The sequence below is a fragment of the Papaver somniferum genome, chromosome 9 (genome assembly GCF_003573695.1).
Source record: "Papaver somniferum cultivar HN1 chromosome 9, ASM357369v1, whole genome shotgun sequence".
NCBI classification, from domain to species: domain Eukaryota; kingdom Viridiplantae; phylum Streptophyta; class Magnoliopsida; order Ranunculales; family Papaveraceae; genus Papaver; species Papaver somniferum.
The window spans coordinates 21361213-21386735 of NC_039366.1; the positions used below are offsets into that span (position 1 = coordinate 21361213).

At 36.5% G+C, this 25523-nt stretch overlaps 1 protein-coding gene, 1 long non-coding RNA gene and 1 other non-coding gene across 6 annotated transcripts; all 3 read left to right on the plus strand.

Annotated features, from left to right (window-relative positions):
• The first annotated feature begins 698 nt into the window (after nt 1-698).
• TRNAV-AAC lies at nt 699-772 on the plus strand. Its single transcript has one exon. It is a non-coding gene; the product is annotated as a tRNA-Val (tRNA).
• Nucleotides 773-817: 45 nt separating this feature from the next.
• LOC113314140 lies at nt 818-3085 on the plus strand. The gene is made up of 3 exons (XR_003342294.1): nt 818-950; nt 2391-2567; nt 2700-3085. It is a non-coding gene; the product is annotated as an uncharacterized LOC113314140 (long non-coding RNA).
• Nucleotides 3086-3285: 200 nt separating this feature from the next.
• LOC113307688 lies at nt 3286-6827 on the plus strand. Of its 4 annotated transcripts, XM_026556139.1 has the most exons (5): nt 3286-3480; nt 4036-4531; nt 4649-4732; nt 5849-6002; nt 6449-6827. In XM_026556139.1, the coding sequence occupies exons 2-5, from the start codon at nt 4414-4416 to the stop codon at nt 6459-6461; spliced, it is 369 nt and encodes a 122-aa protein (XP_026411924.1). In that variant the 5' UTR covers nt 3286-3480; nt 4036-4413; the 3' UTR covers nt 6462-6827. The 4 variants fall into 4 exon arrangements, 1 of the variants encoding a protein (XP_026411924.1); XR_003339235.1 differs by having other exon boundaries at nt 3286-4531; nt 5859-6002; XR_003339234.1 differs by having other exon boundaries at nt 3286-4732.
• Nucleotides 6828-25523: the final 18696 nt, after the last annotated feature.

The following is a 25523-nucleotide window of genomic DNA, read 5'->3' on the forward strand; positions in this document are numbered from 1 at the left end:
CCACGTGATAATAACCATTGCTTAATTCACAAGTCGAGACAGATGATTTGAATTACCTCAAATTATAATAATCATATCTTGTCTCACGCTCTATATAGTTATTAGATAGTGTGAATTACCTTGATGGTGATAATCATCTCTCACTAGGTAGTATGAACAGCCAATAATAAACATTATATAAACAACTACCTCTAATAAACATTATATAAACTACCAGGGTTGCGATCATCTCCGAATAAATGGTATGAACTGCCAAACAATAACCAAGACTTTCAGATGATATGAACATCCTTGTAGAATTTTGTTGAACCATATAGCGGTTTCCTACGTACCTTCTCTGTTGGTCGAAGGGATCAAGCACGACCGTAATTCGTCGTACCGGACCTCCGGTATCATAAAAGAGATACCAAGACCTCTTTGTAATACTCAAAAGATTTTGTTTTTATATAATCAAACAAATGAAAGAGTTAGATGGGTATACTTCTTTAATGCTGCTTACAGAATGAATTGCATATTTCACGGGTGAATAGAGAGAGTTACGTGCAAAGCCTAATCTCAGTTGAATCTGGTACTTATGTGAAGAAAAAGACTATTATCTCAGTTGAATCTGTTAAGTCATGTCCGCAAAATTTATTACATGTACTATGACTCGGACTATACTTAAATATATTTGTTGCTCTCGAAAAAGTGTCAACATCGGTTTCGTGGTGTAGTTGGTTATCACGTCAGTCTAACACACTGAAGGTCTCCAGTTCAAACCTGGGCGAAGCCATTATTTTTTATTTTTTATTTTTGAAGGCGTGACTCTATTAACTTCTTATTTCTTTCATTTTCTTCTTCGTCACTAGAAATCTGAGAAGGGGCGGTGCTGGTGGACCGGTGGTAAAGGTGGTCGTGGATTTTTTCTTCCTCCAAAATTCTTCTCACTGGTTCTTCTTCTTCACCAACTTGTAAGTCCTTCCTATTTTCAATCTAGGATTTCTTTCTACTTCAAATCTTTGGTAGAAATTATTGATTTATTATTCATGAAACATAAAACCTAGTCAGGTTTTGTGCATAGAGAAAAACCCTTTTTTCCTTCACAATATTTTCTTAGTCAGTGTGTGTGCCTTTCATTAGGTTATCCATATAAGACATTAGTATTAGTACTTCGATTATGGAGTTCTTGTTACTGGATTCAATTCATTCGACATGGTTTGCTGAGTATAATTTTAGTGATGAAATGAAATCTGGGTTATTTTCTACTTTCCGTGTAGTCATAGTTTTCTTGGATTTGTACTGTTAACTTTAGAGATGCTTAGCAGTTTTAGATTGGACTGATTAGAAGATACATTAATCGAAACATTGTTAGGAAGTAACATTTACTAGGGTTGCACAAGAGGTGTTCTGTAGAAGTTGAGATGCAGACTGCATTTAAAGTGGCGGCTTATGCCAAGTTTGGTGTAATAGCTGTTTATGTTAGAGTAGCATAGGTGGTTTTTTGTAATGGTGTTTGATTCTGTAAGACTATCAGTTGAGTGATGTTATGGTGTTTTTTATATTCATGTCTCGACTATTAGATTTTGAAATGTATGTTTTTATGAATGAAGTAGTGCAGGGGTAGCACGTGATAAATGCCTAAGGAACATGTTACTGAATGTAAGACATAAGCTAAGACACCCAACAGTTACTTTGAAGAGTCCTGACTCAGGACTCTATCGGAATCGAAGATCCAGAGTTCAGTTTATTGTGAATTTTGGATTTAGTATTTAGGTGCACTTTGAGGTCTAAACTTTAAGAAGTTGTTCACAGAATATGGTTTTGTTTATCATATAAGTAAGTCGACAAAACTATGTGTATGATTAGAATTGTCACAGAGCATACATTTGTAAGGTTACTCTCTAATCTGACAATGGATAGCTTTTAGGATGATAGTGGTTATTATGGTTTCGTAGAATGTGAGATTCGTTCCCACCTACTAAAATTTCCAATCTCATTGAATGGAAGTAATAGAGTTTCGGTTTTTTATACTCTGCTCCTTATATTGACCTTATAGTAAGTTGACAAAACTATGTGTATGATTAGAATTGTCATAGAGCATACATTTGTAAGGTTACATTCTAATCTGACAACAGATAGCTTTTAGGATGATAGTGGTTATTATGGTTTTATAGAATGTGAGATTCGTTCCCACCTACTAAGATTTCCAATTTCATTGAATGGAAGTAATAGAGTTTCGGATTTTTATACTCTGCTCGTTATATTGACCTTAAGTTATTATTTGCTCCGCAAATCTACTTTTTGAGGATTATGTGGGTGGGTTGGTTGCATGAATGCTTGTACAGTTAAATATTTGATCAAAGTACTTGAGTTTGTTGTTAATCATTTCACTTGGAAATATTTCTGGTTAGAAAAGCATGGGTCGCAAAGCTGGTGGGTTGTACATAAATCCGAGAAAGTTTGGGACTCTTTCGAAACCTTGCATGAAAGAGATGATGGCGCTTCTAAATTGCTTGGCGACTAGTGGTAACAATGATGATAAGTGTGTTAAGCATAAGGACCTCTTGCGTACTTGCACGGATACGCAGGTGCTCATTTACTTTCAGCTCTCCATATTCAGTCATTAATTTTGTATTTAACCTGGCCATCTTCTTCGAGTATCGAGCTTTCCTATCCCCCGAGCCATTTGCATTGATGCCGATTCATTACGTCTGTTGCAGGCTGGTGTAGGCCGAAAGCCATGGGGAAGCATCAATTGCCACTTGCATAGCTTAGCAGAGCAAAGAAATAACTGCAGATTTCCAGTTAAAATGGGGTTTGAAATTTTCCATATAAATGTGTGAAGATTTTATTCTTCAACTAGATTTTGTATATAGGTTTTCTTTTGTCCATTTTGCCGGCATTTTGAACCTTCGCTTAGAATTTTTGCGAACGATTGTTGGGAGGTTCTAATGGGTTTTCTTTGTCCCCTTGTATTACCATTGCCAACAGCTTATTTAGTTTTACCTTCCATTGGTATGTACGTGATAAGAGCAACATATGAAACAGATATGACGCAATAAGTATGCAATGTTTAAGTCAAATTATATGCTATGAATTCTTGCAACAATGTTGGTTTTAGATGTTTGATTCTCTCTTAGCAAAAAAAAAGATGTTTGATTCTCATTTTACGGAATTTCCAAGAAAATACTCTCAAATCAAATGCGGATTCGGATCGGTTCCGGATAACCTGACCCAAACTTACACCCCACAGCCCCAATTATATACCATATCACACCAAAGAAATGTTGGGGTTTGTCATTTAGAACTGAAGAATTGATATATCAATGAATGAGATCTGGGGATTTCTCTAGGGTTTTTCGTTCTTAATTGTCGACAATGGCTTCTACTTCTTCAAATTCTCGCACTTGTTCATCGTTAACAGTATCAGATGATATCTTGCTCGAGATCTTTACTTATCTTCCTCTGAATTCAATCTGTAAGTTCAGATGCTTATCAAAGGTATGGTTATCTAACCTCTCAAGCCCTAATTTCATTATCAAATGGTTTCTAATCAATAAAAAGTCTCTCCCATGGATACACTACCATACAATTGACGATGAGGATGATTATGAAAACCCTTTGAAATTCAAGATGGCATATCCGGAATTACATTCAGGGTTTATACCTAGACGACATCATGGCTTTTCTTTTGAGTTTCTTATAAATGAGAAACCATTTCAAGGTTTAGATAAAGTATACCTCTTAGGTTCTAGCAATGGTTTGGTACTTTGTTATTCATATAGTTTCGATGATCAGGATAAGAGATATCATGTTTGTAATCCACTCACTCAGAAATGGGTTTCACTTCCTTCACCACCGTGTTCCCCAGCTAGAAGATCTGATGTTAGTGGTATATTTTGTGAGCATTCATCATTGTTGGCAAGTTGTTTTAAGGTTGTACGCATCCGTGGTTTTTTTACGCCTTCTGCGAAGAAATTAAATGTTGATATTTTTTCTTCAAATTTGGGTGTATGGGAAAGTTTTGAAGTTTCTTCTGATGAAAATGTTGCGCAGGGGGATCCTGATATTCACAATGCTGTTCTCCTTAATTCTGTTTTGTATTGGATTGAAGGGTCGAGTAGAATGTTACTTTACAATCTCAATCAGATCAAAGGAAGTGATGCACATCAATGTAGTTTGATTAATTGCCAGATATGGAGTTTGATGATGATGTGTTTGGTTTCTTTGATAGTCGCATTGGGGAGTCAGAAGGCTTGGTCTGTTACGCGAAAACTAGAGTTACAGCAAGAGGAATGACTGTGAGCGTTTGGGTGCTCGATGAGGTCAACTGGCAAGTATTGCACAATCATATTTCATTAGACGACATCTTAGCAGAAGTGCGTTCTCGGACAGGTGAATTTGTAATAATCCAACTTTTAGGTTTCAGTTCGGATGACCGTAATGTTGTTTTGCTCGGTTGGAAGGACTGGGTTTGGGGGGTCAATATCCAAACCAGAAGCGTTGAAGAGCTCTGCTTCTAAAACAGACATGTGTATGATGCTGGTAGGATGTATGTTCCGTTTGTGCTAAAGCCAATGCCAACAGTACTTCCACCTCCCTCCTGGATAGACACTTGAATTGTGATCTTTGCATTTCTAACTGATGGAACTTATTTGTTTCTTTCTAGCTATTTGTCGACTCTTGGACAAAAAAAAATTCGTTAAATATTTTGTTCCTGACGGGTTAATGGAATCGGGCAAGTCTCAGAAAGGTTAGTTTAGCATTGCAGTGGTGTTGCTCATTAGATTATTCTTTCGATCAAATTACTCTGAAAATTGATTATGCAGTTGTTAATATGGTTTACTGGATGCAATTCATTAGGCATGGTTTGCTGAGTATAATCTTATTGTTGAACAGTTGAAATGAAATATGGGATTTATGATTTTCTCTTTCTACTCATAGTTTTCTTGAACTAGTACTCGAAACTTTGTTACGGAAAAACGCTTATTAGGGTTGCATAAGAGGTGTTCTGTAGAATTTGTTGAAATCGAGTTGCATTTAAGTAGCTCTTTATTCCAAGTTTGGTGTAACAGGTGTTTATGTTAAAATTAACATTTTTTTTCTTTCGTAATGGTGTTTGATGTTGTACTACATGGTTGAAAGATTATTAGTTGAGTGGATGTTATGTTATCGTTTTTGTTTTCTTCATGTCTTAACTAGTGGATTTTGAAATTTATGTTTTTAGCTTTTTTTTTTTTTTTTTGAAGAGTATGTTTTTAGCTTTTTGAAAATGTAGTAGCGTGACAGGTTACTTTTCTCTAATTATGGTGCTCTAGTTTGTTGATTATTGTTAAATACTTAAATGAATGTAGCTTTTTGTGATCAAGAGTGATGGCAAATCGTAGACGTGGTCGAATACTATCCACATTTTTACCAACTATACTGGTCTGTACTATGAACAATTAGTGTTATGCTTCACACCCCCATTGAATCAGAATTTGGTTTTTTCGTCTAAAGATGCTACTGTCATATAGGTGCAGTTTGGGTTGACTACTGAACTGGTTAAATCACCTCTATTAGGGTGGTGGGATATTCTTCTAACAAAATTGGAGAACTGGAAATGCAGAATTCTGTTGCTCTCCCTGGTTTCAACAGAATGTAGTTTTTGCTTCACCAAATAGGTTACTTTGCTTAAGTCATGAACGAGACAGTCAACAATAGTATATCTTTCAAGCTTCATGCATGTCCCTGCACCTATATTCTATTTTAAACGTTTTGGCTCTTTGCCGTGGTTTTTACGCATCAAATTATGCTCAAGGTATAATGTCTTTGTGTTTAAATTATTGAGAGGCAAATGTGCACGGGCTAATGTATTGTACTTTTAAAGTTCCTTTCAGATGTGTCGCAGAGAATACATATTGTCAAACTCGTTATCCAAACACAACTTTTCTGCAGTTTCACCAGGAGATTCGGTTGCAGGTCTTGTGGCAGTTAATGGTGAACATTTACAACTCTCCTCCTGCCATCACTAACCCACTCAGGTATGTTATTCCAAAACCGCTATCATAACGAGCGGGATTGTGCTTCTGTGTTATTATATTTCAGTACTATATGTTATCCTTACTTGAACATACCTCGCGGAGTAATTCCACTGTTTGGAGGATTAGATCTACCTCCAATTTTAGCATTCCTAATTTTTAAATGCATTAACCATTGCTGCAACTGCACTTCCTGCTGAACTTCCAAGTAGAAACGAAACAACATCAGGTCCTGCTGAACTATTACCTAAAAGTTCTAAAACCTCAGGTCCTCAACCCCTAAAATCCCTAACTTATCCTCCTCGACCTCCAAATTGAAATCATCAGTAATTTTCTCTAACCAATTCAGAAGGAAAAGATGAAGGGCTCAAAGGATCTGCCTTTAACATTTGCAGAGAAATGCAAGGTTCTGATATCTCTCCCTTTCTATGTTTCTCTCTGCTATTCAGTGCATCTTTTTAGAAGTTGAGGAGGCAGATATGATATCTGCGGATCGAAAGGGATTTGATGTGCTTGCTAAGATTCCTAGTGATACAGCCGAACCTGGTCTCGACGTATACAATTGGACAGAGTGCAGAATTGATTTCAAGGAGGAAGCACGTGATATTGGAACACTCTGCCACCTAGTGTTCGGAATGGAAGCAGAGGCACTTCAAAACTTGTGTTCACGGGTGCAGTCTTCCTAAAGGAAATTGCGCTTCCTGCATCCTGACCTTTTATAGCTTATCTTAATCTTGATCCTCGCTATCTAATGTACTGTAATGTAAATTTAGCTTTAGCTTATCACATACTACCCAAATTTAATGAAAAAGTGTTTTCACGGAGCAAGAGTTATGGTACATTCAAGGTACTCCTGCAAATTCCATCGCACGTGTATACGGTAAGGGATATCAGCCGACATAGCCAACATGGAGAGTACGTGACAGTAACTTGTTAAATGGAAGTATTCCTGTATCTTTAGGAAAGATTACTAACTTGTTAAATGGAAGTATTCTAGTGCCAAGAGAGGACATTTGACAGAAGTTTAAAAAGAGGGTTCCATACGCCAAATGAAGGTTTTAGCTATTTCACACCAAAACTAGTCATAAAAATCCAAGGTGACCAAACTTGTGGTACAAAAATCCCACTCAAATGTTGGGATCCATTAAAACTCCATCGTAAACAAAATTGATACAAAAACTCCAAATTTTTAAAAATTGATACAAAAACTCCAAATTTAAATGTTGGTTTCATCAAATTTTATTTTGGTTTCAGCATAAAATTTGATGAAACCAACATTTAAATTTGGGATTTTTGTGTTAATTTTGTTTTGTTGGGGTATTTGTGTTACTTTTGTTTTGATGGGTTTTTTGTGGAAGGATGGTGACACCTATGGGGTTATAACTCGTGGACTGATTTCACACAGGTGAATGGATAAAATAGGATTCTTAAAGGTTGGGTCAGTGCAATTTATACCAGGCTATGTTATATTGCGAATTGCTATTAGGGGTGAGCATGGGCCGGTATGGACCGGTTTTCACCTCATCCAATCCAACGCACTACGGATTTCAAATTTGGCATCCGCGTCCAATCCAGATCCAACGGATTTGCATTTAATGGCTGCACGGATGGACGGATTGGATGCGGATAATCCAATGGATTTGTTTTAGTTAAAATTTATAGTAAAGAAAATAAAATTTGGCATCCGCGTCCAATCCAGATCCAACGGATTTGCATTCAATGGCTGCACGGATGGACGGATTGGATGCGGATTATCCAATGGATTTGTTTTAGTTAAAATTTATAGTAAAGAAAATAAAACCAACACAAATGACTCCCTGTAAAACCTACATATCCCGAGCAAACTCCTTGTAGAACCTACTCCTTATATATGTATACACATAAAAATGTCATGTACAATATCCCGAGCAAACACCTTAAAAATTCTGATCCATACTATTTTCTAGAACTATATAAATGATCTTAATTTAACGGATATGGATGTCCAACGGATTTTCAAGGTTGCATCGGGGCCCGATCCATAATCCATTGGATCTCAAAATTTTCATCCGCATCCAACCCATTAACGAATGGTCCGGACATCCATCCGCAAAAGAACGGTTGGTCCCGGTTAAATCCGCGGATTGCGGGCCAAATGCTCACCCCTAATTGCTATGCTTCAACAAAAAAAAAAAACTTATACCAGGGTCCAGCTCAGGTCCAAAAATATATGGGTGGTTAACATGCAGGCCAACTGTGTCAAAATATTTATTCACAAATTCGAAAAAGAAAAGATGTGGATGATGAGAAACACAACAAGAGAATGCATGAAATACAATCAGTATCACTGTCAAATTTGGGGATTTACCCTCCTTGCATCATCTAGTCACAACCACATCCACATCCAGTGTTTCAACTCAGCAAATACGTAAAATATTTTCTGTACGTATTTGAGGATGACGATGGAGATGATATATTTTCTTGGGTCCGGATGGCATACCGACTGAGGTGTGGAAATGCCTGGGAGATGATGGGATAACTTGGCTGACCAAGTTATTCAATAACATCTTCCGGTCAAATCGAATGCCGGAAGAGTGGCGTCGAAGCGTGATCGTCCCAATCTTTAAAAACAGAGACATTCAGAATTCCTCTAATTATAGGAGAATCAAACTGATGAGCCATACACTCAAGCTGTGGGAACGCGTCATTGAACGACGGTTGCGCAGACAAACCATCGTCTCACCAAACCAATTTGGATTTATGCCGGGAAGATTGACCACGGAAGCGATTTTCCTGGTTAAATAACTTATGGAAAGATACAAGGAGCAAAAGAGGGACCTACACATGGTCGTTATTGATCTGGAGAAGGCCTACGATATACCACGTGAAGTAATGTGGTGGGATCTTGAACAGAAAAAGGTATCGCCGAAGTACATAAACTTAATCAAGGATATGTACGAGGGCGCAGTAACCGATGTCCGGACGAGCGGCGGAATCTCAGCCGATTTCTTGATCAAGATAGGGCTTCACCAGGGATCAGCCTTGAGCCCTCACTACAGGAAAAATATACATCTACAACTGGAAAAATACAACCTTTTTTTAAATGTCGTAGTACATCCCATGTTTTACAACCTTTCTCAACGGAAGTGCCGTAGAATGGCATCACTACCCACCCCTAGAACCCAAGGGTTGCGACAAGAAAACAAACGACAACCCGTTAAGAAAAAGAGTTGGTATCAATCATCCTTACACTTCACAAGTTTGGGTTTTTTATGTTATTTTTGTATGGAAATGTACAACAACGTTTATAAGTGTCGTTGAAGACAACCAAAATATGAAAATAAAAAATAGTGTTGAGGGGATTCGAACGTGAACCAACTATGTGTTAGTCTAACCCATCAACCATCCTTACACTTCACAAGTTTTGGCATTTTGTGCATTTTTTTAAATGAAATTGTATAACAATCCTTATAAGAGTTGTTGAAGTAAAAATACAGGATGTTGGAAAAAATGAGGTTGCGGGGATTTGATCCTAAGCCTGCTGCGTGCAAGTCCACGCCAGCAACCATCCCTACATCATCAGAACTCCGTCATGTTTGTGGTTCTTTTTTATACAAACTTTATGACACGCTTTGGCAACCTTTATAAGAGTTGCAAAAAAAAAATATGATGTACAAAAATAAGGCTCAGTCACCTGAGCCGCAAACAACGCCTTCCCTGTAAACAATCACATACATTCTACAAGCCTTTTCTGTAAGCAATCACATACATTCTACAATGATAATGCATCTCGTTTCATATCTATTAGTTCCATGACACTTCATTTCACAGTTCAAGTACCCAATTTCTTCCAATCCACCATAAAACATTAATAAAAAGGGATTTTTTTTCAGAAACAATGACAATCCATAGCACCAAATGGTAACTAAAAACAAAAAAGAAGATAAATTACTGTGCATATATAGTCCTCTGACTGTAAATGACTATACCATCACAAATTCCCTTCTTCTCTCCTCCTTTTTCCAGGCTTGAGACCGGCAATGAAATGATAAATCATTTTCACTGGCGGAGTTAAAAAAGGGTGTTCACTAGGAACTAAGATCAAACATCACAATCACAATCACAATAATAAGATCAAACATCACAATCACAAGAAAAATACTAGTTTCAGCAAAGGAAATGCATAAGAACTGTGACAACAAGATCCACAATGACAACAACGAGAACGACGAAGACAGTAAAAACAGATTACAATAAACACAATACAGTACATACTTACCTAACTTGTGAACTTGTTTTTCTTCTTCCTCTTGTTCTTCTTCTTTGTCGGAACCACTACGATAGGTTCAACATCTTCTCTTGCGTAACTCTCACTCTCGCCATCCATTTGTAAGGCAAGAGTTGAAGTATCCACAGGTTGGCAACTGGTGTCATCCTTTTCATTGAATTCCTCTAATTCATGGAAACCCCTAGGTGGTGGTTTTATCATAACATACCAGTTAGATTATCTGACTCTCGAGAATAGAAAACTTGTCGCGCTTGTGATGCTAAAATGAACGGGTCGTTACAAAATTGGTTCTGATGCTGCTTTAAGTTGACTAATGTGAAGCCTTTCTCTACCTTCACACCAAAGTAGGTGTGAGCCCAGTCACATTTGAATATGGGAACTTGAAGAGTAATGTAGTCCAACACTAGAATTTCTTCTAAAACACCATAGAAACCAGTGGTTTCTGAACGTCCTGCAACTAAAGTTTTTGATTCAATTGAGACACCACTGTTTTATGTGACTCTTTGAACATCCTTCGTAAGAAACCTAAACCCATTGATTAGGAAGCCTTTATATGACACACAGTTTTTTAAAGGCCCTTTTGCCAACCACTCTACCGTGTTTGATACTGACATGCCTTGTTCAATTTGCATATAAACCTACAAATGCATACTCAGAACATAAATACATAACTAAAATGGTTATATGAGCAGGAGAAGATATTTTTATATAGCATGTGCCTAGACTTCCAAACAGAATATCTTGATCCCATACATGAAAACAGAATCAAACAATCTATATAGCACATCCATGGACGATGGTGCTATTTGAGTTTTCTGAAGTCTCAAAAGCCATAAGTGATTAAACTAGCTACTAAGGTGCGCAATCTGACTAAAAGTGGGAAAAACGTACCTTTTTTTAAAACCAATATGCGAATGTGTCTGACTGTATGGAAATGAGCTGGTCTTCATTGGTAACAGACCTCCCAACAAAAGATTTTAACTCATCCATATGCATTCTAAGATAAAAGTAAAATCAAAACATGACGTATTAACTGACAAACCATTTCTAATGAACAACAACGTGATACTTACGTCAGATATGGGTCAATTTCTGCTGTGTTAAAAAACACATATCTGTGAGCAATCTTTAGCTTTTCACTATCCATATGCAGTTGTTCACCTTTAGAAAGAGGACGTGCTGCCGGTGTGGTACCATCGTTTTTATCAATCCTTGGGTTTTCTCTTATTTCAGCTGCTTGATCCATGAGAATGGAATACCTAACACACTCGATTCCAAGATAACACTCTTCTATACAAGCTTCAGGTAGTGCGTAATTTTTAACATATTCTTTGAATGTCTTCATATACCTATACGAGAGTAGCATATGAAACAGTTATACCAGTTATAACACTTAAATATTAGGTAGTAACTCTAAGCTACAAGGGAAAGCTTTCATAACACACCTTTCAAATGGATACATCCAACGATATTGTACAGGTCCACATAAACACACTTCTCGAGCTAGGTGAATTGTCAAGTGCACCATCACACCAAAAAAGGATGGAGGGAAGTACATCTCCAACATACACAAAGTCTCAGCAACTTCTACTTCAAGTTCTACTAATCTTTCGAGATGAACTACCCTTTGGCATATTTCGTGAAAATAAGAACACAACCTGAAAATCGCCTTACTTGGCCCCTCAGGTAAAAGTCCCCTCAAATCTACAGGTAATATTTGTTGCATAAGAACATGGTAATCATGATCCTTAAGGACACCTAAGCAACCATCTTTCGAGAAATGCTTCCTAAGATCCGAACTATACCCATATGGAACCTTCAAATTTCTCATCCTATTATAAAGTATAGCCTTATTCTTGTTGCTTAAGCTGTATGGTGCTGGTCGAAGAATCATTTTGCCATTTATCTCTTCTGGGTGCAATTATGGTCTTATTCCCATACTTTTCGGATCTTTACGGGAATTTAAACCGTCTTTTGTTTTGAACTTTATATTCAAAATAGTACCAATGACACTCTCACAGATATTTTTTTTATGCATAACATCAATATTATGCTGCAGTAACAAATCCTAGGAATTCATGAAAAAACCTAACATTAGTAATTCCTTTACACAAGTTAATATGCATGCTTATAATTACCTATAAAGCCAGTTGTTTGATCACTAAGTAAAAGAACTAGAAAAACGTGACACACGTAAACCAAAAAGCACATAGATATAATAATGAGTTCAAGCACACATGACAAAAACAACATCATTGGAAGTTCAGGGCTAATGGGTATTCAAGTTATAGTGAGTTCAAGCATAGATCATGTGCACGAAACTATTTAAAGTTACAACTGACCTTCAAGTAAGGCAAGTCGAAGAATATCGACCGTTTGTTAAACAGCCGAAGCTCAGTTTCCTCGTCAGGTGCACCAGAACTATGCACATCAGAAACAACATCCCTTTTCCGCTTCCCATTACGCGAATTACCATCCTTTGCACCTTTTGCCGCACTGCTCTGACCCTTCTCCTTCGTCATCTTCTTCTTCATATTCTTCTTCTTATTATTATTCTTCTTTTCCTCCTTTTCTTTCCTTTTCTCCTCCTCGTTTTTCTCCGCTTTCCCAAAATCATTTATAATACTACTCTGACATTCAAATACTGCATCACCAGACATAACAGGTGGTTTTTCCCTCTTCTCAATTTCCCCATTAAACAAGTCTTTTTTCTGTCGAAAAGGATGATTATGACGAAGGAATCTCCTATGATTCATGTATACAGTTTTACGACTAAACGACAACCAGTTGCTAAGTGTATTATCACCACAAAGAGGGCAGGCCGCCTTACCTTTATACGTACATCCAGATAGATTACCATATACAGGGAAATCATTAATTGTCCAAATCAATAAAGCCATCAAATTAAATTCTGTTTTACTAAACGAATCATATACATTCATGCCTTTCTCCCACAACTCAATCAGCTCATCAATCAATGGCTGCAAGTATACATCTATGTCCTTACCCAGTTGCTTTTTTCCTGGAATCAGCTTGCTCAGAATATGTTATCGGCTTGCATACACATCTGAGGGGACAAATTATAAACCACGATCATCACCGGCCAACAATTGTGGGTTGGGGAAAGATCGCCAAACGGATTGAATCCATCAGCAGCAAGCCCAAGACGCAGATTACGCGAATCTGAAGCAAATGCGAGAAATCTTCTGTCTATGTGCTTCCAAGCCAAAGAATCTGAAGGATGACGTATCTTTCCATCTTTACTCTTGTTCGTAGCGTGCCATATCAACTGCTCAGCCAGCTCAGCTGATTGATACAATCTCTTCAATCTCGGTATAATGGGGAAGTATCTAAGAACCTTCACCAGTATCTTCTTTTTGGGCTTGTCTATCATATCCGCATCGTCCTCCATGTTAGATTTGTCTTACTTCCACCTAGAATAATGACATTTAGGACATTCATCTGCATCTTTGAAATCTTTTCTAAACAAGCCACAATCATTCTCACAGGCATGTATTTTCTCGTAAGTCAATTGATAAGATTTCAGCAGCTTCTTCACTTCATATGTGCTTTTAGGAAGACAATGACCTGGCGGCAACAACGAACCAATTTCCTTGAGAAGCTCGTCAAAAGCCTTCCTAGATATACCACCAATTGTCTTGTTCCTATACAACTCAACAGTGATAGATAACTTTGTGTGTGTTTTACAATTAGGGTATAATGGAGTGTCAGCCGCCTCATCCACCTGGTTGTCCAACCCCTCTTCCTGCCTGATTTCATGGCCCTGATCTTGATGTGCATCACCTTCAACATTATCCTCTACATACATCTGTTCTGAACCATGTGTCGCTCCCTCTTGGCGAACATCATTAGAAATGATAGCCGACTCCCCGTACAAAACCCACTCGGTGTATGAAGGATCCATACCTCGTCTCAGCAAGTGAAGATGCACTTCAGTCGGAGGAAGTGACAAAGCAAGATTCTTACAATCAACACAAGGACAACTGAACTTAGAAGGATTTCCAAGTTTCTGACAAACTGTCTTTATGAAATTCTTCAATGCATCCTGGTATAGAAGACCACCCCTACATAAAATATAGATAAAATCAGAACACCGTAATAATATAAACTAAAAAGATCTAGCAAACCAAAGTAAACAATGTAATATATCCTTAAGTTAAACATATTAACCTTGGCCAATGAATCCAATCTTTATTCATCATTTAGAACGAATTCAGTCAATCTATATATATATGTTAAAGTGAAACTTGAATCTGCGCAACAGAAAAAAGCAAGAGTTAGAATATGGCTCACACATTTAAAGATTTCCATAAAACGGAGTGAGCCAAGTATTTGGCCTTTTCTATAAACATTTACACAATCCATTATTACAAGGACCGATATATATATATATATATATATATATATATATATATCCTGTAACTTCACCATGGTCATTTAGTAAAACACACACACACATTAAACAAAGAGCTTTAAAGTCTGTATAGAACAATGACAATGCTCTAAATATCTTTTTTAATTAGATGGTATGAAATGAAGTACAACATATTTCTTTTAAATAAGGTCTTACACATATAATTGAAAATTATTACATATGAAGACTTTTCCCTAGCTTTGTAACTAGTTCAGCTATTTGATTAGTAGAAACTCTAACTTTTTCTTTTGCAGCAATGAAGATAGCATCTGAAGCCCATGTAAAAGCTCCACATTGTTCACATACAAGGTAAGCTATGTGCTTATTGTGTTGATTGTTGCATATTTTTAGGGTGAGTTTGCAATTGCAGGTTGAAGAGAAGCACAACTGATTGTGCAGTGGACAATATTTAAAAGAGTGATCATCTTCTCCACAAGCATTACAGATTTTCTCTGATGGTAACAACAACAACTTGGCTTTGCAAGGGTCAGAAGCATCATTAAACCATTCAAAGTAGGTGCAGGTCGGTATGGTGCACTTGAAGAACATTTTTCCATAGGTTTCAGTTGTTGTAGATCGTAGAAATGCTTTCACACCATTATAAGGAACATGCTTGCACCTAGAATAGAGCCAAGGACACACTTTTGTCTCATGGTTCCCTTGTTCACACATAGAACACTCAGTTAGGATTTTTTTCATTCTCATCTTACTGTTGTTGTTCTTGCAGCTACTACTGCTACTTGGAGAGTCTTTCACACCTCCACCCATGACTGATTCAATGTTTTTAAAGCTAATTATAAGCTAATTTCAGTCTCTAGCTAGTAACGCAACCCTGCTACATTTAACTACTTCTTTTAACAACACGTAAACACACACACACACACGTACATGCATTAAACAGAGAGCTCCAAAGTCTGTCTAGAATGCTCTAAATATCTAAAGCAAGCATACCTTTGAACTCTTCTCTCAAATTAAGCTTTGTTTCACTTCAGTAAACACACACACGCATTACCCCTCCCAGTTCAGCCAAGTATGTGTACATGAAATCCTAAATTGATTTCAAGACAAAATTGAAGCAAATTCTGCAAATTTTTTTTTCAAATATCAATTAATATAATACAACTTACCTGAAATTAATGCAAAAAAAATCCAATCATTTGAATTAAATGCAATTTAATTCAAATCACTTGAATTCAATGCAAACCCTAATTCAAAATATTAATACAACTGATTTTATTGCAACCATCTTAATTTAATACAATGATTTAACTGAAATAAATGAACTCAAACATCAAACGAATTAAATGCAATGATTGAAAAACAATTAAAAATCAATTCAAAAAAAAATTGACAATCAAAATCAAAAATCAAATTAAAACCCTAAACAGATCGAGAAACCCGATTTATAAACCTGTGTAAGTCTTCAGCTATGTTGATGTGTTGATTGTTGTAAGTCTTCAACTCGATCTGTTAGTGAAGAAAACTTCAGCTCCATCGATCTGTTGGGTTCATGATGGTGGGTTTAATTTGATGATGGTGAATTTTTGGTGATGAGTTATTGATGATGGTGGTTTTGATGGTTAGAAAAATCAATCGGTTGGGGGAGATTTGTTTTACAGAGAAGTGATGAAAGAGGAGAGGCTAAGGAAGTGCTGCAGGAGATAAGGTTAGAATGAAAAAAAAAAGTGGAGGAGAAAAGGTTAATGAAAAAGGAAAAAATGGACGGTTAGAGATTGAAATGTATGGTTAGGATTAAAGATTTTTCACAAGCCCTTTCGCAACCTTTATTAGAAGTCGTCGTAGGCATTTTTCACTTCTGCTAAATTTTTTTCACTTCTGATAAAAAATTTCACTTCTGATAATTTTTTTCACTTCTGCTAAATCTTTCTCTATTCTGCTAAAAAGTTCTTTGGTATGCACTTCAGCTAAAGTTTTTGACTTATATTATTTAATTTTGGTTCAGTTTTCGATCTCGGAGCCACTTTCTTTCTCGAAGTTGATGAAATTAGGGTTTGGTTAAAGTCTGGGAGAATATCTATATGGAATCTTACCCATAGATGGTTGGATTCATCGTTCATACGAAGGAATCTTATCTATATTGGTCCAGTTTTCGATCTCGGAGCCACTTTCTTTCTCGAAGTAGCCGAATTTAGGCCTTTGGTTAAGGTCTGGGAGAATATCTACATGGAATCTTACCCGTAGATGGTTGGATTCATTGTTCATACAAAAGAATCTTATCTATATTGGTCAATTTTTCGATCTCGGAGCCACTTTCTTTCTCGAAGTAGACGAATTTAGGGTTTTGTTAAGGTCTCGACGAATATCTACATGGAATCTAACATGTAGATGGTTGGATTCATCGTTCGTACAAAGGAATCTTATCTATATTGGTCCAATTTTCGATCTCGGAGCCACTTTCTTTCTCGAAGTTGATGAAAATAGGGTTTGGTTAAGGTCTGGGTGAATATCTACATAGAATCTTACCCGTAGATGGTTGTATTTATCGTTCATACGAAGGAATCTTATCTATATTGGTTCAGTTTTTGATCTCGGAGCCACTTTCTTTCTCGAAGTAGCCGAATTTAGGCCTTTGGTTAAGGTCTGGGAGAATATCTACATGGAATCTTACCCATAGATGGTTGGATTCATCGTTCATACGAAGGAATCTTATCTATATTGGTCCAGTTTTCGATCTCGGAGCCACTTTCTTTCTCGAAGTTGATGAAATTAGGGTTTGGTTAAGGTCTGGGAGAATATCTACATGGAATCTGACCGGTTGTCAGTCGTGCAAATATAATTCACTTTCTCACTCAACTAGATATAAATGTAGTAAGTGATAAGAAAGAGTTCGTTCCCACAGAGAGGCTTTTGTTGTTATAAAATTTCAGATTATCAAGTAACCAAAGGGGGGGATTTGTGTTTTATGTAAAGAAACAAAGTAATTGAAAGCAAAGTAAATAATTGGAATAATCAATAAGGAGTAGATATTGGTCACGGGATAGTATCATTCACAAACATGTATTTTCATCAATGACTAGAATTGGAATTTTAATCTCTCATTTACTAAAAGTCCTAGGATATCTTGATCGTAAGAGTATCCTGTTTATTTCCCGATTTTATCACAAACAACACTAAAAGATGCTATTGTGAAATCTACCTAGAAAGCAACCTAAAGTGTAAAAGCACAATTAAGTTTAACTCCCTAAGAGCAATAAGTTCTATGAAATAAGACTAATCAATGCAAACAAACGTGTAAAAGCACTAATTCGTTTTAACAAAGGTTATGATTCATATGTTATTATAAAGATGTATCCCTACAAGTAATAATGGCACTATGCTACTTAGAATCAGGGATAAACAACTATTTCGTATTGAAAACCCTAATCTAGCAATAGAGATGAAGACTAATCTAATTAATTCCGGACTCAACCAAACTAGCATTCAAATCACAAACAATATCAACCATGAATCATAAACAATAAAGTTTTGAGAAAAAACTAATTCATTGAATCAAATAACATGTTGGAAATCAACTTTTATCCCATAACCAATAATTGAGTTTAGTTACTCATAATAATGGAGTTCATCATAATCATAATCATAAAATAATTGAAGAAGATGAAAAATAAAACGAAAGAAAACCCTAGTTGTAGCTATCTCTAAAGCTCCAACAATAATACGTGATCCCAAAGTTGGAGAAAACTCTCTCCTTTTGTAACTTTTCCTCTTTCCAAAACTAGGTCTTCAAAGCCCAAAGTCCAAGTGGTTCAATAAGCCCATTAGTGAGAAAAATCCACGTAGAAAATATGTCCAAAAGAATGTCGCCGGAAAGTTGTCGGAAAGCGACCGGAAAAGTGGTCGGAAAACATCTCAGTATCACCATTTCCAATCCACTCTTGCATCATTCAACCCTTCACAGTTCACAAATTACCAGCATCTCAGTTCCCTGTTCTTGACAGAACTGGTGGCAACAGTTAACACCACCATCTCTAGTTTCAGATATTCTTTAACAGAACCCTTGTACTCTTCATTACAGCACCACAACTCATTCTTGCCATCACTAGCTTATTCTCCCATCTACAACACTACCACCATAGCTCTACTACCACAGCCATACTCGGAACCACCTGACTCAGCTACCACTTGCAACTGCAACAACACCAAGTCCATCCAGCAGCACCAGCGACTTAGCCTGCAATCCCCCTGGCAAATTCAAGCTCCAACTGCCTCACTTCATCATCTTTCAGTCACCGCCATCAGCAGCTGCTCATGCTTAACAAGCCCACTGCAACACATACTCATTCCAATTCCTTGCTGCAACCCATCTCAAGCTTAGTTAGCGCATCTCAATTCATTTAAAAACCACATTCATTCCTATTCCACCTGCAATGAGCTAGTACAATCATCTCCTCAACCTCGACAACAACACCAAAATAATTTGTCCATTCCTTGTACCACCTTGAGTCAGTTCACACACTGCAACCTCATCTCAATGCTCTTCTTTGCGACTGCAGATGCAACTTCATTCCGTTCGGATGACCTGCAATCACTGCCATCACCTGTATTTCATTCAGCCCATCAGCTTACAACTTCTGGCCAACACTTTAATCACTGAAGCCCAAACAAATCTAAGGCAATAACTTCCATTTCCTACACACTGCCATCACAACATCACCTGTAGTTTATACTGAATAAGAACTGAACCTGACAATCAACAACACCAGATCCAGCCTCAGTTGAAATCCTAAGCATTCATCCCCATCAATTCCATCATCTCAGCTTTAGTCCCATTGCATCGTGTTGTTCCCCTGCACTAACATTCCTCCTGCAAGACCAACTCCATCTTCTTTCGAATCCAGCATCATAAGCTTCAACAATCCTCATCAGTGCATGAACTCAGAGAAACAAATTTTAACTCCAGTTGCAATACCTATTTCCTACACTGTGAACCCTTGGTAGCAGCATCTCCATTTCAGCTTCAATTCCACCATGTCAGGTTCTATCACAACATTCTTGACACAACTGAACCCTAAATTCCATCACCAACATCATTACTTACAACTCAAATTCATCTTCACCGTTCAGTTCAACATCAAACCCTAAACCTCCATTGACGGATGCAGTTCACAATCGAACTCAAAATCAAACACAACCCATCTTCTTAAATCAGATTCACAGCATGACTCATAGAAATCCATCACCAATTTCTTCTTATCTGCTTGATTTCAAAATCTCACAGATCCCCTTTTATTCTTGTTCTTCATATCAACATCACCGGAATCAAACCCCTTTAACAACAAATCCACCCTCTTCTCGATCTGATTCTGAGCAACAGATCCTCATCCCTCTTAAACTCTCGATCTCTCCCTTCTTCTGAATTTGTGTAATCTTTCAGACATCAGCCATTTTTCTCAGAAGTTTAGGTTGCTGTAATGAGGCGGGCTTTTCTCGATGCCTAGGATAATAAGACTAGATTACTGCTATAGCAGTGGGGAGCCGACGAAGAAAGCGGCTTGATCAAAGCTATAGATATATGAATCGAACTCCACAACGATGACGGCTTGCACAGTCCTCCATACTTTTGAAAAAATATGGTACATTTGGACATATAATGCTAACAATTCTATACACATTAGAGCAGTTCATATGGTAATCTTCAAACTCAAAATTTTGTTGAGCCACGTGGATGGTCAAACGGGTTTCTCCACTATGGTAAAGCAACGCAAAATGAACATATTTGGTTTTCTAGAGCCCCACCAGTATTTCTTTTTAATATAAATTGCTTTATAAGATAAAGTTAAAATATAAAATATAATATTTTGGTGAGATAAAATAGGATGAAGTGAAATAAAATAGGATAAAGTGAGATAAATATTAGTAAAATATTAGAATTTGCAGTGGGCGTTCGTGGTAGAAACGCCAGAGCTTGTGGTAGGAACGCCCGCGGTTGTGAGTGACGCCCGCATTTTTTCTTGGCTCGCGCGTCCTTACCACAGACGCGCGCTGGTTGTTCCGACTCGATGTTCAAACCAACAAATCTGATGGTTTGAACATCCATTTTTCATATTTGTTCATTCCATAGTGGGAGCAAAATAAACAAACTTGGAATTTGTTCATTCCATAGAAATTGCCCTTAGTGCATTGTTCACTAAATAAACTATGGAAATGAAAAATATGGAGCACGTTTTAGGCTTTTTTAACTTCCCTCCTAGACCGAGCAAAATCATTGAGGGTCTTCTTAACTTGTATACCTATATACAGGTTAAGGAAGACTTAAAAATTGTTTTTTTGTATTGGATTTGCAGCTCTTCTTGATTATCGGAATCCTTTTTAACTTCCCTCCTAGACCGAGCAAAATCATTGAGGGTCTTCTTAACTTATATACCTATATACACGTTAAGGAAGACTTAAAAATTGTTTTTTTTCAGCTCTTCTTGATTATCGGAATCCTTTTTAACTTCCCTCCTAGACTGAGCAAAATCATTGAGGGTCTTCTTATCTTGTATACCTATGTACACGTTAAGGAAGACTTAAAAATTGCTTTTTTGTATTGGATTTGCAGCTCTTCTTGATTATCGGGATCCTTTTGAGAATCTGATTTTATTATTTCCAAAATAGATTATTTCCATTTTTAACCTTAGAAAATTAAACGTATTTTCATAAATAACAATTATGTGGCAACTTTTTCTATCCACGTCATAGGTAGAAATAAATTTTAAAGGCAGACTTACATCTCTCCAAATGTAAGCCATTCGTCATTTTGATGATCAAGATATTCTTTCCGTTCGTTCCACATAGCATATCATCTCTTTCAGCGAAAGTAGTAATTTCCAATTAATTTTTTTCAAATCCCCATTACCGAAACTCTAACCTTTGTTGAAGATGAAAATGAACCACTGAAACCTCTTATAAGAACAGATAGGGCTTTTTAAGAGGAAAAAATGCATCTCTACTATAACTGAAAGACAAAATCAAGATGATATGAACCCAACTTAGCTTAGGATTATTATTCTTTCTCAATCCCAAATAAATTCAGATCATACGAACCAAAATAAAAATCAAACCTAATTCTGATTACGTCTTATGGTTTGCCGTTTATGATTGCCCCAAATCAATTCAGACCATTCAAACCAAAATTAAAAATCAAACCTAATTCTGATTGTATCTTATGGATTCAAAATAGGTTTATGATTATCCCAAATCAATTCACAACATACAAACAAAAATTAAAAATCAAACGTAATTGTAGTTACTTCTTACGGATTCGAAATAGGTTTCTGATTATGATTGTATATGATATAAAAATTCTGTCTTTAGATTTCGGATTTAACAGTTTTTCTCCCGGAACAGAATTCCTGGAGAGAAAGATGAGAGAAGGAAAATAAGAAGAAGATGAAGGAAAGAGAGAAATGACGGACAGTGCAAGGAAAGAGAATATTCGTTTACCTAGGCGAAGTTAACGAAGGAAAGTGGATTTTTTTTATTCTTTTAATAAACTAAACTCATCGTGTAAGGGTAAAATTGTAAACCATCCACCTTAGAAATAATAAAATCAGATTTCAAAAAAAGTTCAGATATCCAAAAAATTTGTAAACTCTATGCAAAATAATAATATTTAAATATTTGTTAAGTATGTGGGTATAAGAGTTAAGAAGACCCAAACATTGAAATCTTGATAACATTCCAAGTTTTGCAACAAATTAAAAAAAAAACTTTGAAAACCGTTCCGGAAGAAATCATACTCTAATCATGTTCTATGTGGGTTAGCATTTAAACTTTAAAGGCAATGGTCACCAAGTGTTACAGGCTAAGGGCTTTTTAGTACACCCCTTCTAAACTACCTCCTTTGTTTGCCCGATTGCTGCCATTCTCTTTCGCTTCTTCTTCCAAAAACAACTCAAGCACTACCATCACCAATTCTTACGCTGTTTATATTAAGATTTTCAGTCAAGGTCTTTATTGATCACCACAAAGATAGCACCCGATTCTTAATGATGGTTTTGCTAGCTTATGTGCAGATTTAACTCGTGATGGTGAGAGATGAACAACAGCTTCAAAACCCAAGCTTTTTTCCATTGATTCGGCTTGAATCATGAATGTTGGGTCATCCATTTTTTTAATTAAATCTTGACATGGGTAAGTTTTTTATTTTTCGATTTGAAAAAATGGGTTTGTAATTTTGATTGTTGATATGATTAATATTGCTTTCTAAGGGAAAAAGATAGAAAGTCATCCCTAAGCAAGAACAATGAGAATATACTGTTCTTGCTTCTTTTTTTTTTTTGCCGCAGCGAAAATTATTTGCAAATGTGAGTTTCGATTGAAGTTGAGTCAATTAAGAGATTCAATTGCTTTAACATTTGTAGGTCTTTGTGATTAAAATGGAGGTTAATTTTGGAGTTATTATCAAAATTCAGAAGAAAAAAAAAGTTTGTAAGGTGAACTATGGGGCTGAAACGGTGGGGGCACGAAAGTTTAGGCGACCCGTCACTCCGTCTTCATCACCCGCGACCAACTCGATATCGGCACGAAATCTTTGTTAGCTTTCTGTTTACTCTGTTTTTTGTTCTTTTTACAGATTTGAAATTCTTCACTCGATTCTCTGTAACCGCAATTCTACATTAGGGTGTTTACTACTTCAATTGATAGAGTTTTACTATTTTTCAAGCTACAAATCAACGGGTTGTAGTATAAAAGGTTTAGTTGGATGAAGTTTACAAAATCAGTAGAGCTTTTTTTTTTGTTTTTTGAATTATTTGAAGAAGAAATTGATTCATTATGATCGAGTTATTGGATATTTTGGAGAAGTATGAACATGTAATTTGTTTATTTGACTGTCATTGATCAAAATTTCCGATCAATTTGTATGATTGTCTCAAATTTAATCTTAATTTGTGAATCAAAAATTCAATTTTAGTTTCTCTGCACAAAGTTTGTGAAAGACAACTTTGGTTATTTTTCATCACATAGGGACTCCTCCCTTTGGTCGTCGTCCAATTAATCCAGCCACCCTACACCTTTAGATAAGAGTTATCTGAATGATTCTAGGCATTCACCGCACAGATAAGGGCCACCCACTGAAGCAGCAACCCCTTAGTGATTTCAGTTCAATTGTCAATCCTGCGAGACTGACAATTCAGTTAACAAACTCCGCAACTCTGATATGCTTCAAATGCTCGCAGCTTCTTCATACGATGTCAGAATGATCTCATGCTTCCGCCACTGGCTTCGTATTATCGTCATCTTCAAGATGACGAGAAGAAATCCTTGATTTGAACTAGTTCCGCTTCCTTTTGATCCAATGACTCCATTGCACCTAATATCTCAAAACTAAATATAAGAGATGCAATTCACAAGGATAATAGCAAAGAAAACATAAATACTAGATATGAAATTAGGTGTTTTACAACACCTATCAAATTCCCCCACACTTAGACTTTGCTAGTCCTCGAGCAAATCAAACTAAAATTATTCTAAAGGATACATACAACTCACATGAGGGTTTACTAGAGATATACCCACACAACCTACAATTCCAACTTACTAGTTCTCCGTAAGGATAGCATCCAACGCGCTAAGAAGACATAGCGATTCTGCACACTAGTCATAAGAAGTTAGACACATAAATGAACACAATCTCATCCTTAAAAGTTGAGAGAGAAATAACCATCCCTTCTCGAAAGAAATTCGGGTTCGGAGTGATCAAAAGCCTCGACTCTGCCTCACAAGAAAGGGTTTTATGAAGTTGCTCTCAATAATAGATAGCTTTTTATGGGTCACACATGTGTCCAGGTAGGAATGAAGAGAGAATCCTGCGACACCTTGAATGGTAGGAAGGCAAAAACCCTCCGAATTGTTTTGAAAACCCACATCTTTTATTCATTTTGAAAACCCTTTTTTCAGACGATCTCTAAGAAAGGAAATCAACCACTTAACGAAGGTGGGATATGCTTACTTACTCGTTATCCGTTCGACGTGCAGCTAGCACCACTCTCACAGCATCCGTATAAACGTCTTCGGTCTTCATTCAGTGTCTTCATCTTCGTCTTCGGTCTTCAACTCTTGATGATGAAATCTTGAACTTCGTAGAATCTTGACAATGTGATTCTTTCCTCTAATTCCTTGTTGCTTGAAACTTCATTACGAATATTTCTTCTTCCATTGGCTTTATTGAATAAATACAAAACCAAAAACGAACTAAACAAACAAAAATATGATGCAATGAATTATTTTTTTTTGATAATAAGAAAATGAATACAAAATAAAAATAAACAAAATATGAAAACTAATGATGAACCTGATAAAAAAAAATTCTTGTCTTTTTTTTTTTTTAACAAGAGAAAATGATACAAATACAAAATAAAGATAAAAATAAAAACGCAAGTAAAAAGGCCATGGTGTAAGTACTTTACCGCTGGATTCTCCACAACTCGTATGTCTCGATATCATAAACTTCTTAAATTCCCATCTTGATAATATTTGCTCTTGTACAATAGTCTTCAACTTGTAAAAATTCTGCTCCTTGTCTTGTTGCGTTACTTGAATTTGAAATCTGCTCATTTCTGTACTGTTGCTTGTAAACCTTAAACGTCTTCAACTTTCCTTCGAATTTGTGATGCTCCTCTTGTTGATGATGATAGTGTTTCTATGGACCTGTCGGTATAGAGAGAGATAAAGTGGATGGTGCTAACTGCGAACAAGATTACAAGTGGTATGTAAGTTAGCAATTCGATGTCACCATTCATGATTGATAAAATAACACTCAAGAGATCAAAATAGTGCTTCTATTGGTGGGAGGTTGGGTAGCTTACCATTCTACCCG

Coding starts and splice junctions, on each gene's coding strand:
- LOC113307688 (XM_026556139.1), top strand. CDS start 4,414: ATGACCGTAATGTTGTTTTGCTCGGTTGGAAGGACTGGGTTTGGGGGG. Junction 4,532..4,648: donor GTGTATGATGCTGGTAGGAT/GTATGTTCCGTT, acceptor GTTTCTTTCTAG/CTATTTGTCGACTCTTGGAC. Junction 4,733..5,848: donor ATCGGGCAAGTCTCAGAAAG/GTTAGTTTAGCA, acceptor GTACTTTTAAAG/TTCCTTTCAGATGTGTCGCA.